Source organism: Sphaerodactylus townsendi, linkage group LG15 (assembly GCF_021028975.2).
Source record: "Sphaerodactylus townsendi isolate TG3544 linkage group LG15, MPM_Stown_v2.3, whole genome shotgun sequence".
NCBI classification, from domain to species: Eukaryota; Metazoa; Chordata; class Lepidosauria; order Squamata; family Sphaerodactylidae; genus Sphaerodactylus; species Sphaerodactylus townsendi.
In genome coordinates, this window is record NC_059439.1 from 26,987,485 (window position 1) to 27,006,306 (window position 18,822).

General features: G+C 48.4%; 1 protein-coding gene across 1 annotated transcript in view; it reads right to left on the minus strand.

Annotated features, from left to right (window-relative positions):
- FLT3LG (fms related receptor tyrosine kinase 3 ligand) overlaps nt 1-18,822 on the minus strand; it is a 28,948-nt gene that overhangs the window by 2,505 nt on the left and 7,621 nt on the right. The window contains exons 2-7 of the mRNA XM_048517861.1: nt 18,521-18,591; nt 12,117-12,213; nt 2,869-2,979; nt 1,854-1,907; nt 1,608-1,760; nt 1,136-1,274 (exon numbers count right to left, since the gene is read on the minus strand). Of these exons, the coding sequence (XP_048373818.1) occupies nt 1,136-1,274; nt 1,608-1,760; nt 1,854-1,907; nt 2,869-2,979; nt 12,117-12,152 (493 nt within the window). The 5' untranslated portion in view covers nt 12,153-12,213; nt 18,521-18,591. The remainder of the gene's footprint in view (nt 1-1,135; nt 1,275-1,607; nt 1,761-1,853; nt 1,908-2,868; nt 2,980-12,116; nt 12,214-18,520; nt 18,592-18,822) is intronic.

The following is an 18,822-nucleotide window of genomic DNA, read 5'->3' on the forward strand; positions in this document are numbered from 1 at the left end:
CCGTTTCTCTCAACTGGGGTCCCTTCCGCACGTGCAGAATAATGCACTTTCCATCCACATTCACAATTGCTTGACCGTGGATTTTGCTATTCCGCACAGCTGCAAAGTGGATTTTTTTAAATTAAATTTTATTAACTATGAAAAATTAACAATTTGAATTTCAGTTATTGCAGGATTTACAGAAATTATTATTATTTATTAATTATTATTTATTAAACTTGCTATACCGCCCTATCCCCGGAGGGCTCAGGGCGGTGAACAACATAAAGTCATACAAAAAACATAAAAATCTTAAAACAGGTACATTCTACAATAGGGCCCACGAGACCCATAATCTGCTACATATACCACCAATTCTCTTCCAGTGTGAATATGAGGAGGGGTCCTAATGATGTTACTGTATCCTCACTAGCAGGGTTTCCGGTTTTCACATATAAGTTTTTACATAAAGTGCTATTACGTTGAAAATCTTATCCATTTAAAAAAAACAACTCATTCTAACTTGCATGATACATTACAGTTTTTAAACTAATATAATTTCCAAAGCTAGGGATAAGCATATAATCTTGGATACATATAATTCAGTTCAATTTTTGATCTATCTATTTAGTATATATACTTTGTTGCTGTTTTATACAGAAAGAGGATTTTGTATATTAAATCTCTAAATCTAGATGACCTGAGGATACATAAAGTAAACTAGTCCATCATACTTCTATATAATTTGTCCCTCTTTATTCCTAAGTTACTTCTAAGCTCCTAATATTTCCTCCTTAATAATTTAAAGTTGAATAAGGTTTGTTCCATCAATACATACATCAATACATATTATCTATACATAAAAGAAACAACTAATACTTAGTCTTCCGTAACGTGCTGTCTATAGAGAGGAAAAAAGAAAAGAGGATTGAAAGTGCATTATTCTGCATGTGTGGAAGGGGCCTAAAAAGAGTTTTCAAACTGTCTTACAATTGCCTTCCTGTCTTCTCCCCACAACAGACACCTTGTGAGGCAGGTGGGGCTTTGAGAGTTCCGAGAGAACTGTGAGTAGCCCAAGGTCACCCAGCCAGAAAGTGACCACTCAACCAATGGGTGTATGCATTCCACCCTCCTGCCCACTGCTTGGGAATCTCACCTGGTTGGCACCTGATAGGGGTGCAACTGCTGAAGTCTTTGGGAAGATCTTCCATTTTGTCTCTCACTGCTCTGAAGATTTTAGGAATGGAATCGAAGAACACGGAGATGTTTGACCTCTCAAAGTCCACGCAATCACTCTGCGAGGCACAGAAAAAACAAAGAAGTAGAAAGGAGAAGAAAAAACGAAGGAAGAAGGAAGGAGGAGAAGACGGAAGGAGGAGAAGAAGGAAGAAGGAAGGGGAGTGTTTCGCCTGCATCTATGGTTGGCATCTTCAGAGGCACGTCACGGGAAGATGTGTTTCGTGACACGCCTCTGAAGATGTCAGCCACAGATGCAAGTGAAACATTAGGAACAAAAGCCGCCCGACCACAGCCATGCAGCCCAGAAAACCCACAAAAGCCAGTCGATTCTGGCTGGGAAAGACTTCGACAATACAAGAAGGCCTTTTAAGTATCAACTCGCAACTTACTTCTATTTTACAGTCTTCGAACAAGTCCTCCAAATTCATCCGCGTTTCTAACTCGGAGATGTTTTTACGGAGTTCAGACCCAGCCACCTGAAGCATGCGGTTTAGCTCCCTGGAGATGAAATGAAGTTGCCAGAGTTCGAAACACAGCTCATCCTACGGGAACAGTACAGGCCACGGAGCCGTCAGAAACCTGTTTTTACGTGCCCAGGTATTTCATTAATCAACAGAGTGTTTTTAATAACTTACTGATTTCAGGTTGGAGGGCAGCGACACAGGGTAATCCAAGAGCAAGAGTCCTTTCTGAGGACAGAGAAAAAAAGAGAGGCAGGCGTGGGTTGGGTAAGGTGGAGGCAGGACTAAAAAGTAGGAAAGGTCGGAGTGGGAGAGTGTTTACATTTTGAAGCGCAGAATCTGAAGGTCCAGCTTACTCTGTCCAATACAAGCCCGCCTTTTTTTTATCCCTTTCAAAGCATTGGCTCATTCCGCACATGCAGAATAATGCACTTTGAAACTGCTTTCAGTGCTGTTTGAAGCTGTGCGGAATGGCAAAATCCACTTGCAAACAGTTGTGAAAGTGGTTTGAAAACGCATTATTTTGCGTGTGCGGAAGGGGCTATTGTTTCTCACAAGCTGCTGTGTAGCTCACAAAACAGGAAAGGACCAGACAGCCCCACAACAGCAACATTAGAGTTGCAATCATTATCTTCAGATGCCAAATCTTGTTCGTATCACTCAGTCTGGAACAGCTATCAATCGTATTTTTATAGATGCACAGAATGTTGAATTTTAAAGGCAAGAGAAGAAGAGGTGTTTGGATTTATATCCCCCCTTTCTCTCCTGTAGGAGACTCAAAGGGGCTTACAATCTCCTTTCCCTTCCCCCCCTCACAACAAACACCCTGTGAGGCAGGTGGGGCTGAGAGAGCTCCGAAGAACTGTGTCTAGCCCAAGGTCACCCAGCTGGCACAAGCTAATCTGGTCTACCAGATAAGCCTCCACAGCTCAAGTGGCAGAGCAGGGAATCAAACCCAGTTCTCCAGATTAGAATGCACCTGCACATAACCACTATGCCACAGAGGTGGGCTGCCATTGCCTTCCTCTTTTGGGGGGGGGGATCTCCCATCCAAGTATTAACTGGGGCCAGCCCTGCCCAGCTTCTTATTCCTGATGAGATCTGGGTAGTCTTGACTATATAAGCTTCCTCTAAAACCTCAGAGGAAGTGCTGTGAACATCTGTTTCATAGGGGGTGGGAGACACTCACCAGTTTTTTGATGGTACTCGAAATAGAAGTTGTAGGTAGAAGTTCTTCCGTAAAGATGCAGTTTTCGCCGAACCCAGAGTGGGTGAAACACAAGAGCAGAAGGAGGGAGACCTAAGAGGAGAACACGAGCAGGTTTCCTTAAGTCGCTAATGACCCAAAACTCATCAGCCAAGATCGGCCCCAAATTCACACAGGGCTGTGTCCTCCAAGGCTTCTTCTGGACATGCAGAATAATGCACTTTTAATGCACTTTCACAATTGTTTGCAAGTGGATTTTGTGATTCCGCACAGTAAACTCCAGCTGCAAAGTGCATTAAAAGTGCATTGAAAGTGGATTATTCTGCATGTGCGGAAGGGACCCAAGTGATGGTTGGAGATCTCTTGCTATTACAACCAATCTCCCGCGGACAGAGATCCGTTCATCTGGAGAAAATACCTGCTTTGGAATGTGGGTTTTGTGCCATTATATCCCACTGAAGGTCGTCTTCTCCCCAAACCCCACACTCCTGAGGCTCCACCCCCAAAATCCAGGGGCGGGGCAACAGGGAACTGTGCCGGAGCACACGTGCACCCCGTGCCCCTGCCCAGGCACGCGCCTGGGGCATTGTGCCCCCCTGTCCCGTTGGCTCTACGTTACTGCCAAAATCTCCAGGTATTTCCCAACAACTATCTTTTCCTGCATCACTTCCAGTTTGGGGGATAAAGCAGCGGATGAGTTCATGCCCATCAGTCCCATTGATCTGAGCAGCCCTGCCAGGTTGGCTTACAGCCCAGCAGGAGTTATTCAGCTTGACTTGCTGTAGTAGTGCACTGCCGACCCGGCAGTGCCGTAGTAGAACGTTGGCACGCCAACGGACCTGCGGCCTTGCCGGTTGCATCGCACCCCCACTCCTCATCCCCCCATGAGTCACAGGTCGTGAACTGTCTGGCTCAATCACCGGGCGCAGGGACAATGATCTTGCCCCCAGGTGAGGATTAGGCTCAGACGCGTACGCTCTTCTCCGCACGTAGCCAGATGAGATCATGCATCACCTGATGATCTCCCGACCTCCCGCTCTCCCGGAACTCCCCCCAGTCCTCCCTCCTACACGCCCCCGATAGAGTAACAATAAAAGGTGCCAGGAACCGGCAGACGGGAGATTCGCTAGGAACACGGACCTCCGGTCTCCCGCTGCTGGCGATCTCCACCAGATGTTATCTCCGCGTCTCGTCTCGTTCTTACGCTGACCGCGTGGGTCGACTACAAGCTGGTGCCGAAACCCGGGAATCCTCGAACCTCCACCCTGCTCACCGTCGCCTGGGGAAGGGCCGCGATACCGAAGTCCGCTGGATCGGCGCATCCAGGGACCCCCGTTTCGGTATCGCCTGTCCTCTGGATCGGCGCATCCAGAGACACGCGTCCTAGGACACTCTCTCGTCCGACGGAACACCGGTGAGTATGGGAGCTTGCAAAAGCAGGGCTTATGACAAGCACGTTGACGAGCTGAAGGCGTTAACGAAATGCGGCAGGGTCCCCGTAAAGAGAAGGGAGCTGCGCAAATTGGTTGAGGAGATTGAAGCCCAGTGTCCATGGTACCCAGAGGGGGGGACACTGAATCTTAAGGACTGGGAAAACATCGGGCGCACTCTTCGCACAGAGCCTCGCGCGCCGATGTCGCTGCTACTGACGTGGAGACAATGTTTTGTCGCCATCAGCCTGCAGACCTACGGCTCCCTTGCTGTAGGCCGCCCTCCTTTCGATCTTTCACCTTCAATTTCAACCCCGGAATTTTCTCTATCCACTAAATTGGACGCCTGTCCTCCTTCTGCCCCCCTCGCTCCTTCACCCAATTCAAACTCTCCCGCGGCTCAGCCGCCCCCTCCCCTTGCTCCGCCTTCATTTTCCGAAGCCACTGCACCTCCGTCAGCGCCACGTAATGGCGCGGGTTTCAAAACTCTCGCAGAGCGTATTAGCCACGATCTGCAGAAGAAGGAAACCCTGACGGAAGACGATGCCGATATTCTTGCATTGTGCCCCATCCACTTCACAGATACCGAAGAGGATGGCATAGTTCGGCGGGTTGTCGAGTACCGCCCCCTGAGCTATAATATCCTTACCGAGCTCCGCAAAGCAATGCGGGACGTAGGAGTCACTAGCCCCTACGTGAGAGGCATGCTGGAAGCCATCGCAAGGAACCACCTAATGGTTCCAGATGACTGGAAAACCACCTTTCGCATGCTCCTGAGCCCTGCGCAATTTGTGGTCTGGGAAAGTGAGTTCCGCCAGCAATGCTTCAACAGAGCCGCCACCTCTGGCGGCGCCTACACCGCCGCTCAGCTTTATGGCTTCGATGCTTTTGCCAACCCCAACGATCAGATTGTCCTGCCTGAGGCCACCCTTACGGTCGCCTCTGAGTGCGCCTATAAGGCATTTGTCAAAGTCCCCAATGCCGGCCAGCCAACTCAGAGTTTCTCCTCCATCCGCAGAAACCCCAAGAGCCCTATGCTGAATTTGTGAACAGGCTCCAGGAAGCGCTCAAGAGGCAGGTAGATAGCGAGGAGGCCCAAAGCGAGCTCCTCATGCGCCTCGCAAAGGAGAACGCTTCCATGGAGTGCCGCAGGGCAATCACGGGCCTAGGCAAAAATCCTGAACTGGCCGACATGCTTAAAACTTGCCAGGACATTGGATCCTCCGCCCACCAAGCTAGCCTCCTCGCCGCAGCACTCTCCACCGGCGGGAGACGGTCTCAGGATGACTGCTTTAACTGCGGCAGACCCGGACACTTCCGAAGGGAGTGTAGGCAGCCCGGCGGGGGGGGCCTACAACCCCGATGGAGGAGGGTCCTCCCCCAGGAGGAGAAGGCCACCAAAAACCCGGTGCCCACGTTGCCAGAAGGGCTTCCACTGGAGAGACGACTGCCCGTCGGGAAACTCCCGCCCGGGCGTCTCCCCAGCCCAGGACCAAGGAGGGAGAGTACTAGAGCAAACTCAAATGCCAAGGCCCCTGCCAAAACCACCCCCCTCTCGTGGCATCTCGCTCACATGCACTCAGCCCGTCTCCTTTAAGTTCCCCCACGAGGTTCTTGTCGCCCCAACCCAGTATGACGAGCCCATCCCTACCGGGACAATTGGGCTAGTGCTGCCAAAGGCCTCTGCCGCTGAGCAGGGACTGTTCATCGTCCCCGGAGTGATCGACTCCACGCACCAAGGACCCATCCACCTCCAGGTCTGGACAAACATCCCACAGGAGCTGCCCGCCGGAGCCAGCTGCGCTCAGCTGATTCTCTTGCCCCATGCGCTGCCCGCTGCCGACCCAATAAGGGCTACGAGCCCCAGCAGCCAACATGGCGCAGCCTACGCCACCGTCGCAGCGGTGGAGACGCCTATCGGGAGCTCCCGTCCATATCTGGAGCTCGCCATAGAAGGATGTAAGTTCAAGGGCCTGGTGGACACCGGCGCTGATGTTACCGTCATCAGAGCAGCCGAGTGGCCCGACCAGTGGCCGACCGAGGCTTGCCCGCACATCTGGGGGGTGGGGGGGGAGACAAACCGCGAGACGGAGCATCCGCCCGCTCACGGTCAACAGCCCAGGACTCGAGCGGCAGCTCACAGTCCGCCCCATCGTTCTAGACATCCATGTCAATCTCTGGGGAAGAGACCTCATGAGTCAGGTTAAAACGACTCTGGTCTGGGATGGGTAAAGCCGTCACGGATCATTGATTCCAATCGTGCCTTCCGAAGTTGCCTCCTAATTTCCACAGGAAATCTGTTTCCCCCTCCCCTCCCCCTTTTCCTTCTGTTTTTTCGACCAGTAAGGGCGGGAGGGCCAATTGGCTGACTGGCCCTCCCTGGATTAAAATCTGGGCCCGTCCTGATACCGCAGTAATGTAAGCACAGGCCCTAAGCTAGGGGGGTGCTGCCGCACCAAATTCACCCATAAACCGGTTTGGGCACCCCAACAAGGTTGCTCTCCGGTTTTCTGACTTATTCCGGCCCTTGGCCGAGGCCGCCCCTTAAGGAGCGGTCTCGGCGGGCGGCACGCCCCCGAGATAATTCGATCACAAAATTTAGCACCATCCAGCCTCCTGCATTAGCCACCAAGGTCACGGTAAGTGCAACTCCCTTGCAAAGAAAACCCCCCTTCCTTTCTCCTTTGTGTGTGCAAGGAATTTGCCTCTAATCGCCTGATTGCTTCATTCCCCGGATGCACCCATCCCCCCGAAAGGTGCTTCCAAAGCCCCCTTTGTGTTGCTGATTAAGCATGCATACCCACAATCCCCCCAGGACTCGCCTGTTCCCTCCCCCCTCGAGGCTCGGACCCTCGCCTTGACGCACCCTGATGACGCTCTGAAGCCAATTCCCACCAGGGCCGCCTACCTCCTGCCCTCCCTGTCAAACAACTAAAGAAAGAGGAGTGTAGGCGGCCCCCAGGAGGTCTCGCATGACACCCAATCATCACAGGCTGCAAAACAAGCCTTCTTCCTTCCCATACTAAATATAAACACTAACTCGATCCCAATCTCCCGCCATCCGCTCTAGAACTGAGCCTGGCGGGACCCGGCCCCCCCCCCGTAACCTGGGAAAGGGGGGTATGTTTCAGTCCCTCTTCCTACAGGTTCCCGTGGACTCCGATTCGCCACGACAGGTCCACCCATGGAATGGCGCCAGGAGGAAACCAACCCCATCCCAGAGATGGAACGCATCTCTCTAGAGGATCCCGCCCAGCGATCTCGACAGGAACGCCGTCGCCAACGCCCAAAGACCCGGATGACCTGGGGAGACGTCAAGGCGACCACCAGCCAGGCCCTAGCGCTGCTGCACCAGCAAGACCACCCCGAGACACCCGAGAACCTCTGTGCCGCTCTCTTTGCGATCATCACCACCAACTCAGCAACCACCATCCTTTGCCTGCTCTGCTGCCTCCTGCCGATGGCGATCGGCCACCCCCTGACAAGCTTTCACCAGACCAACATCTGGGAGCAGTTTGCTGCCGCTGCCAACGTCTCATCTTTCTGCCTGGGCCAGTACCTAGGAGTCGGGAGCCTGCTAAGCTCCTGCCTGCTCCCCGTCTGTAAAGCGCCCGGAGACTTCCTGGCGGAGTCTGGGCTGAGCCCCTTCATGAATGCCTCATCCATCAGATACTCTATGAGCGCCGACTGGGGACCCGTCGTCCAAACCCTCCCGGCTGGCGCTCTTTCCCTTGTCACCAAGACGGTCGCTAACCACGAGTCCAACACCTGCGCCCGCATCACCGGCGCAGCCGCACGGGGAACCGACCCGGGCCCATTCGTCGGCTCGGCCAGTTGGAACTGCACACACATGGAGGACATTCCCCCCGTGTTCGGAAACATCCTGCCCCCAGGGGCTGGTTCTGGACCTGCGGGGAGAGGACGTTTAACTACATCCCCGCGCGACTCCCTGCCGCGCGCTCTGCTGCCTCAGTCGCCTCACCATTGTCCTACCCCAGGCCCCACCCCGGGAGCCCGGACGCCGCCGCCGCCGCTCCGCCCTGCCTTTCGACCCCTCCTGTCGGAGCGACGCGGTCGCCCTCTCCGAAGCGGAGTTCGTCTCCCTCGCAACTTCCCTAGTGGGAGTCCCCGGACTCGCTTCCTACAATGCTAAGACTATTGGCCGGCTGGCCTGTGCCCTTGCGAAGTCCATCAACTCTACCTCCACCGCTCTGGATGCCCTGGCCTCCGAGCAGCAGGAACTTCGTCAAGTGACCCTAGACAATCGTGCCGCTATTGATTATTTGTTGTTGTTGCATCACCAAGGTTGTGAGAATGTACATAATATGTGTTGTTTTAATCTTTCTGATAATTCCCAGTTGATCCACATGAAAGTGCGTGAGCTGCAAGAAGTTGTATCTAATCTGAAGTATGATGTTTTGCCCCATTGGTGGTCAGCCCTCTGGAGCTGGCTGCCGGGAGGATGGTTGAGTGCTATTGTACAGCTCTGCATTGGTTTAATTGTATGCCTTGTTATCGGATCTTGTTTCGTTCAATGCGTGTCTAATATTGCCTGTAACGTGTGTAAGAAACCCCTCGCATTTCCCTTACCCCGCAACCAAGTTCTAATGTTGCACAAGCAGCTTGGTCAGCTTGACCATACGACGGAGGAGACAAGCGTCCCTTTAAATCGCCCCTTAGCATTTCGGCCCCCCGTTTTCTAAAATGTAAAAAAGGAGGAGATGTAGTAGTGCACTGCCGACCCGGCAGTGCCGTAGTAGAACGTTGGCACGCCAACGGACCTGCGGCCTTGCCGGTTGCATCGCACCCCCACTCCTCATCCCCCCATGAGTCACAGGTCGTGAACTGTCTGGCTCAATCACCGGGCGCAGGGACAATGATCTTGCCCCCAGGTGAGGATTAGGCTCAGACGCGTACGCTCTTCTCCGCACGTAGCCAGATGAGATCATGCATCACCTGATGATCTCCCGACCTCCCGCTCTCCCGGAACTCCCCCCAGTCCTCCCTCCTACACGCCCCCGATAGAGTAACAATAAAAGGTGCCAGGAACCGGCAGACGGGAGATTCGCTAGGAACACGGACCTCCGGTCTCCCGCTGCTGGCGATCTCCACCAGATGTTATCTCCGCGTCTCGTCTCGTTCTTACGCTGACCGCGTGGGTCGACTACAACTTGCTCCAGGGCTGCTCTCTTTCCAGCCAACTCCTGACTCTCACCAATTAGACACAAACTTTGTTTATCCTCTGCGGTGTTAGATTTTTTTTTTAAATCTGGCGATTCAGCAGAGCGCTCAAAGGCTACTGTACGCCTGCGTTGTGTGTGCCAGGAACAAAATTACTCAGAAATGTTTACCTATTCAAGCCAATATACTTGATTTATTATAGGAAATACTCCATTTCTGGATAGGATAGAGTAAATATTGTTTCCTAATCTAATCTAACTAGGATGGGGGAGGACCTGTGCCCTGCCTTCACTGTTTCAAGACGGAGAAGTAGGGGTGTGTTTCTGTGTGTGTGTGAGCTGAGATGTGAAAAGGAGGAAGGAAGCTAAAAATCTACACATCAAAGGGATAGTGTCAAAGCAGTAGATAAAGGATGCCAATACCTTGGCCTCTCTGAACAGGCCTTCTGAACAGGCCTTCTGAACAGGCCAAATACAAAGGGTGTAGAATGTGATCTAAACCATTTGTGAGGGGGGGGGGGAAGGGGACTTCACACAGGTCCCATTCTCAAAAGTTCCCCCCTCCTCTTCCTTAGGAGGGTTTTAAGTAAGGGTTTTTCGTGGGACGCCGATTTAGTGTAGTAATTGCGGTTTTAATGGAAATTAGCATTTTATAGTCCATGGAGCTTAAGTTATTAACTTTAGGTATTTATGTGCTGTTACTGGAAACAGTTGAACTGTGAGCCGCCTCGAGCCCTTTGGGGATGAGGCGACCTATAATAATAATAATAATAATAATAATAATAATAATAATAATAATAATAATAATAATAATAATAATAATAATAATAATAATAATAATAATAATAATAATAATAATACTCCTGACCTCACGATTGTGGAAAAAAAGAAAGTGTGGATAGTTGATGTTGCAATTCCTGGTGACAGCAGGATTGATGAGAAGCAACTGGAAAAACTTACACGATACGAGGATTTAAGGATTGAACTACAAAGATTCCCAAGTAATAAACCAGCAGGCGTGGTCCCAGTGGAGATCGGCACAACTGGGTGCAGTGTGCCTAAAGACCTTGGACGGCACTTAAAAACAATCGGCGCTGACAAAATCACCATATGTCAGCTGCAAAAGGCCACCCTACTCGGCTCTGCACGCATTATTCGTCGATACATCACACAGTCCTAGATGCTTGGGAAGTGTCCGACGTGTGATGTAATACAAAATCCAGCATATTGATCTTGTTTGCTGTGTATAATTGTTTTTGTATCAATACAATAATCATCATAATAATCATAATAATCATAATAATCATAATAACCATTATAACCATAACCATAACCATCATAATCATAATCATGATGATGATGATGATGATGATGATGATGATGATGATGTTGTTGTTGTTGTTGTTGTATTGGTCAGTTATTTATTCACTCCTCTCGCTATGCCTGTGTTTTATGATGATTTATGTATGATGATTTGTGTTGTACACCGCCCAGAGCCCTTTGGGGATAGGGCGGTATATCAAATTAAAATAAATAAAAAATAAAAGGAGTTTGGCCCGTTTTATTCCCCTCAACCCAGGATTTGCGAAGGTCGCTAAACCACGGATCCTTTTGTACAATCATGGGGTTGAAGACGCTCCTGCACGCACACAACAGGCAAGAGGTGCTTTATTTCTCTCCCTTCCACCTGTTCACCGAAAGGCCCCTCCCGCACATGCAGAATAATGCACTTTCAATCCACTTCCAATGCACTTTGCAGCTGGATTTTACTGTGCCGAATAGCAAAACCCACTTGCAAACAATTGTGGAAGTGCACTGGAAGTGCATTATTCTGCATGTGCAGAAGGGGCCTAAGTTCTGCGCCATCTACCATCAGGGAGAATCCCCCCACCTGCCATTCTGTGCAGGTGGCCCAACAGGTTGTGGGCCGATTCTTGGAGTGCCCCACAGATACAAATTTCCCCGAGCACCTTTTCTCCCCATGGCAGTGAGTATGATGGATCTACAGCAACATTGCAGGGAGGTGCCTTTTTTCATTTTTAAAAAATGTTGTGTGTTGCACCTGTGCAGCTACGCAGGTGCAGCTGATCATACTGTGGGACAATTGGAATGGCTACGGGGGTTCATTTCTATATGCCTGCACAGCTATACATGTATTGCAGGAAATTCTCAAGAAACAAATGAGGGCAACGTTCCGAGCGCGCAAACTGTTCTTAAGTTTTCACTGTTGGCGTTAACTAGAAACACATTTATTCCCACCTCTCTATTCTCTCTCCTTTTCTTCCCCAGTTTGGATGAACTTCAGTCTTTGTCCAGATGTAGTGCTGTCACTGTTGGCTTCAGCTAGAGCCAGGTGCTCGGGAGCAGCTGCAGCAGAAGGCCCTTGCTTTCACACCCTGCCTGTGAGCTCCCGAAGGCATCTGGTGGGCCACTGCGAGTAGCAGAGGGCTGGACTAGACGGACTCTGGTCTGATCCAGCAGGCTCTTTCTGCTGTTCTTATGTTCACATTTATTCCCACCTGTCTTCTTTCTCCCCCTTTCCTCCCCAGTTTGGATGAACTTCACGATCTTGGTCCAGATGTGACTCCTTCCCTGATTCAGCCAGGTTTTTCTTACTTACCACAGAAGCATCTGGGATCCCATGATACCGAATCATCTCCTCGCAGCTTGATAGATGGCCAGCATGCTGAGGATTGCCCCTCTAAAAAGAGGGGGAGCTGAGGGGAAAATATAAAACCAACTCAAAGAGAACCAAGAAGCAGAGGAATATGAATCAGGAAAATAAGCTGGACAGACCCTAGAAACTCAGAAGAACCCCATCATCCCCTTCTCTCTCTACCTCACTAACATCAATCACGCCATCCTCCAATCCCTGACTCTGTTCCTTGCCAGATAAAGACTGAAATCACATGCGCACTGGAAAAAGCACCGCCATTATTATGCAGGGCGATTCTCTGACCTGCAGCACCATTCACACATTACTCTTCTCCCAGAAAGCTTCTTGTCGAACATGTATTCTGCTGCCTCAGAGACTAGGACCAGGAGTCATGGGTTCAAGGTGAAGGAAAAGAGATTCCACTTAAACATCAGGAGAAACCTCCTGACAGACAGGGCCGTTGGACAGTGGAATGCACTACCTCGGAGTGTGGTGGAGTCTCCTTCTTGGGAGGTTTTTAAACAGAGGCTGGATGAGCATATGTCAGGAGCGTCAGCGGAAACCTCAGGGAGATACCTCCAGATCCCAGAGACTATGCCGTTGCGGATGTGGATCTATAGAAACCATAACTCATATTCTTCTGGAATGCTGTCTTCACAGTAACCTGCGCATGATTTTAATTCACCCTCTGCTGCTTCCAAGACTTGAGCACTCCAAGTTCCAGACCACTCGCTTTCTGCTAAGTGACTGTAATCCATCGATCACCTTGGCAGTGGCTAAATTCTTGGAAAGCATTTCAAACACCCATATTTAAATGTTTTAAAAGTTTTCTCTTTTAAATGGAGACATTCTAATAATTTATGTGCCATTAAAGGTTAAAATGAAATGAAATGAAAAATGTCAGGAGCGTTTTGATTGTGTGTTCCTGCATGGCAGGGGATTGGACTTGATAACCTCCAATTCTATGATTATATTATCAGAAAGGAAGACAGCCTGTGAATGGTTGTAGCAAAGTCGGGAGGCAACGTTCCCAATCAAACTATTGCATTGCTGAAGCCAGTCAAAGCGAGCTATTTCCTAATCGCTGGTTAAACGAAAAACATCCACACAAGGAAGGGAAAGAGAAATATATTTGGGAATGGGGCATTCCCAAACCTGTATAACACGATGGAAAGGTTGGTGGGTGGAGAGCTAATGAAAAAAAACCCCACACATTTCAGCAAGAAATTCACCTGCTACCAAAACAGGAACAAAAGTTGGAATGCAGATGTGCAGCCAATTTCCTGCATGACGTAATGGGAATGCTCAGACAGGCATGTTTAAAACTGTATTCATTAACTAGATTTTAAATTACACTCTACCCCGCACCCGCAGTCACTCTGGGATCTCCCTTTCTTCAACCCTGCATGGTAGGCTAGGCTAAGAGCAAGTGACCGTCCCAAGGCCACAGGGGAGTTTGAATGTAGGTGACAGCAAGAGAGAGGTTCAAAAGTGTTTTTAAGTGGCAAGTGCGATTTCCATTGTCGCCCACAATCTCATATACATTGCAATTGACAAAATTTCATAGAACAGAATCATAGAGTTGGAAGAGACCCTAAGGACCATCAAGTCCAACCCTCTGCAATGCAGGAACACACAATCAAAGCACTCCTGACAGATGGCCATTGAGCCTCTGTTGAAAAACCTCCAAAGAAGGAGACTCCACCACACTCCGAGGTAGTGCATTCCACTATCGAACAGCCCTGACTGTCAATAAATTTTTTCGGATGTTTAGGTGGAATCTCTTTTCCTTCACCTCGAACCCATGACTCCTGGAGCAGCAGAAAACAAGCTGGTTGAGTTGCTCCTCCAAGTAACTTAACATCCTTCTTGGAAATGGTAGTTAAGGACAGGCCGTGAAGTCAGTGGTGGGATCCAAAAACTTTAGTAACAGGTTCCCATGGTGGTGGGATTCAAACTGTGGTGCAGCGCCAATGGGGCTTGGCGGGGCACAACAGGGGCGTGGCTGGGCATTCTGGGGGCGGGGCTGTGGCAAGGACGCAGCCGCTGCGCCGGTCCTTGGGCGGGAAACGAATGCACGCAGGCGCAGGCTGCCACGCACGCCGGGGCACCTCCTGCTAGACTGCTTCAAGTTCTGCGCGCTACTGCTGAGAGGAGGGGCGTAACTAAGGCCAAAATCACGTGGCAAAATCACCCATTAGTAACCCCCTCTCGGCACACACAAATAATAAGTCACCTACTCTCGGGAACCTGTGAGAACCTGCTGGATCCCACCTCTGCGTGAAGTACGGTGCATCTTGATTTAGTCAAGGGTTTCTAATACCCACGCAGCTTTCGGAGCCAACTGTAATAAGAGGTGCAGGCTTTAAATGGAGATATGACTAGCTGCAAAAACACCTGCACGTTGAGAGGTCAAAGTTCAAGCTTTTGAAGCATTTCTCTCTAGCCGTCTTCAATACAGGTGACTTGGTCAAACAGGTATCAGTTGACCAGAGTTTGCTGATGATAAACATCTGGGAAGAACTGCATAGACATCGGGGGATATGATAAAACTCAGGATGTGTTTTGAATCCAATTTACTGAGGGGGACCTGATGGTGCCCAACATCTTTTCTGGACCTACCAAGTGTTTTTAGAAAATAGGTGGGGCGAAGGGTGGTGCTTGCCCAGAATAACGGCTGATTGGCCACTGGAGCTCTTATTGGCCGAGCAGATTAATATAATATTGTGTCAGTGGCCGCTGACACCATAGTGCCGCTTTTCTTCTATTTCCTGCCTCTTTCCCAGTGTATTCTTAAAATTACTCCCCTTCTCTCTTGCACTTGGGCTTCCTCTGTGTGCATAACTCCGCCTCCTGTAGAAGCCATTTTGTTTCTTGTTTCACCTTCTGTGGCAGCTATTTTGTAGTTGCACCCACCACACGGTGTTGGAATACCAACAGTGCCCACAAACTCAGATTGGTTGGGGCTCCTAGTCTATTGGCTAGGCTGAGACACTGGCCCGACGTCATCCGGAATGTTTACAAAGTATATTTTTCTCCTTACCGAATGAGTCTCCCAAGTTGGTAGGGATGACCCCATTCTTCTCTCTGGCTCATTCCGCACATGCAAAATAATGCACTTTCAAACTGCTTTCAGTGCTCTTTGAAGCTGTGCGGAATAGCAAAATCCACTTGCAAACAGTTGTGAAAGTGGTTTGAAAACGCATTATTTTGCGTGTGCGGAAGGGGCCTCTGTGTGGTGTGGTTTGGGTTTTTTTATCATCCACAGGAAGCCAGCTAATTTACGATTAAGGGTCACAGGACCGGGGACTCCATTTATGTCAGCAAATGTTAGATACAGCGGAACCTCGATTTTCATCACCTTCGGTTTTCATCCATTTCGGTTTTCATCAATTTTTTCAATGAAAAATTTGTCTCTGTTTTCATCGATTTGCCTCGGTTTTCATCGAATTTGCAGTAAGGTGCAGGGGTTTGTGGAGAAAAATCACCCGGACAAAGCTGTTGCAGGACGTGTCTGCAACTTCTTCAATGACAATGTCTTGCCCCATTTCAGACAAATCTTAAAGAGGCATCAGAAACAGACCTCTTTGGACAGCTTTCTGGTGCGACATTGGTCCACTGGCTCTGAAGCTGGTCCTAGTGTTATTGTTTGTTACTGTTTTCAGCATTAAACACCATGTTTATTCACCAAGAAATGTGTCTCTTGTATGTTTTTTGGAGTGCCTGGAACAGATTAATTGGATTCCTATGGAAAAGTTTGCCTCGGTTTTCATCGGTTTTGGTTTTCATCGATTCTTTTCGGACGGATTACCAACGAAAACCGAGGTTCCACTGTACTCTGATCTAGACAGGTCGCACTCCAGAGGACAGTTCTTCCTTTTATACTTTCTACTGGTATAAAGGAATTATCTTTCCACACTTCTGCCATTGTACCTATTACCAAGAACATCATATTTCCTGGTTGGGTTAAGTCTTTTATTTTCTTTACTAACCCAGTGTTGAAAATCCACAAATACTTGGTATCGGGCGTCAATCAAGAAAACAATAGAACGGCCTTTTCTCTCTTCCTCCCAACTGTTTAACTTGGACACTAACAGTTTTTGCTCAGATTAGAAGAGAGTCAATTGGCTTTTTATTAACTGCTTCTAAAACACTAACAAATATTTGTATCGATTTTACAAAACCAACAACAGTCCCTTCTAGTCGAAGGACTTAGAACGTGGGACTTCTAACAATGGACAGAAATCTCAGCATTAAGGAACGGCAATCCCCAAAGCGATTTTCAAACAAAACAATGACGTTCTCATTTCTTATCACTTACAAATTCTGCCAAAGCCTTCACTAAACAGCTAGCATCAATGTGCTGTTGTTTCCATTCATATACAAAACGTCTGTGCACTTCCTTATATAAATATTTTGATGATTAATATATTCAATATTGACCCGGCAGATTTCCAGTTCTCCAGTTTTGTTGGTTGTGTTCTTCTGGTTGTAGTAAATTGGTTGCAGTGGTGGGATTCAAATAATTTAATAACCAGGTTCAGTGGTGGGATTCAAATAATTTAACAACTGGTTGTTTACAAGCACCATTTTAACAACTGGTTCTGCTGAAGAGGTGCGAACCTGATGTATCCCACCACTGATTGGTTGGCTTATATTGTCGGTTTAGGGATTTAATTCCTTGATGGGATAATTACCAAACAACCTTACATATAATTTTTTTTAAATTACATCAGGTGAAGTGACTATTTAATAATTGAAACTGTCTTTACTACTCAGATTGCTTAAGCCCCTATTTTTCCTCAGGCATTCACCTCCTTGTTCAAGTTAGATGGGTGGTGTCTCTAAGGCCCATTCCGCACATGCAGAATAATGTACTTTCAATCCACTCTCACAACTGTTTGCAAGTGGATTTTGCTATTCCGCACAGTAAAATCCAGCTGCAAAGTCCATTGAAAGTGGATTGAAAGTGCATTATTCTGAATGTGTGGAAGGGGCCTAATGACCGGGGGGGTGGGGAAGGGGGGGTACCTTGCTTTCCAATTCATACTGCCAAGCACCAAAACACATTCAAATCAGTCTCTTCTGTTTACAGCCTTCTGAATTAGTATTGTCCAGGCAGTCTATTATGAAATAAGTATCCAAAATTACACTCGCATACAATGCTATCCTAAGGACACTTTCCTGGGAGTAAGCCCCATTGAATAAACTTGGGTAGGATTCTCAGTAGGGGTTTAAAACAAGTGACTTAATAGAGGTGGTTTGCCGTTGCCCTGCCTCTGCATAGCAAGTTTATACTGGTATTCAGAGGTGGGATCCAGCAGGTTCTCACCAGTTCCCGAGAGTGGGTTACTAATTATTTGTGTGTGCCGAGAAGGGGTTACTAATTGGGTCCGCTTTTCCATCTCCACGCCCTCGCCTCCCCAAGAGGCCTACTGCCTTTGAACGTGAAGGTTCCATATAGCAATTGTGACTAATAATGTAACTCCCTGAACTGGGTTAATCCCTTTCAGGTACCGCAATTCATTGATTCTCAGCCTTTCGTACCTTTTATCTCACCAGTCTCTATCAAAGAACCTGTGTGTTTCACCATTGCTGTGTTCAGATTTGTGAGTTGGGGCATTTTCTATAATGTGATGATGATTTAGAAATGACCTGGTGCAAAAAAATTTGGGGGGGTTGTGGTGGGGTGGCAGCCCATGGGGGGGGGACATCCAACTCAGGTTTTGCCCAGGGATCAGGTTTGCCTAGGTACGCCTCTGCCCCCTTTGCTGAGGGGGGGCTGGCGAGGGAACCTGTTACTAAAATTTTTGGATCCCACCACTGCTGGTATTCCTTGGTGGCCTCTCATCCAATACTAACCAGGACTGACCCTGCTTAGTAGCTGAGATCTGAAAAGAACACTTAGAACTGATCTCCCAGAGGCCTCTTCCGCACATGCAGAATAATGCACTTTCAATCCACTTTCACAATTATTTGCAAGTGGATTTTGCTATTCTGCATAGTAAAATCCAGCTGCCAAGTGTATTGAAAGTGTATTGAAAGTGTATCATTTTGCATGTACAGAAGGGGCCTAACAGTAACTACTTAATGCAGAGCCTTCTGTCACAATTATATAAGTAAAACGAGAGAAGTCCCAGTTCCTGAGGGAAATGGCTGTGTAAATACAGTTCCACATCGCCGGGGTTAGGAACGTGATGCCCCTAGCAAACTAGAAATCTGCATAAAATCTTTTGGACTTCTTCTTTGCATCAGAGAAGAAGTCTGAGTTTTCTTTTTTTTTAAAATTTTAACTTCAATAAAGAAATTGTGCATACTTATGGTATTAAAAGATAAAATGTGCTGATATTATACAATACTATACCTACATTTTATGCATTTCTGAGTTTCTAAACTTTTCCTGGGTCATCTGCTGGTCTTCGCGTGTCATCTGTGGCTTCTGCAAAAGTCCAAAAAAAATTCCCATTTAATTTCTCACGCCCTGAGATATCAAAACCACAATGGGAAAGTTGTGATGGAGAAGGACAACTTATAGCATCGGCAAATCTCCCTAGTTTAGTGTTACCTTTGAACACATAAAGCAGGGGTCTGCCTCAAGGTGGCTGCAGGTGCCGTAATTTTAGAAAGTAGATAAGGCTAGGTGAGGTTTGGTTTTTTTCAACAGGGACTC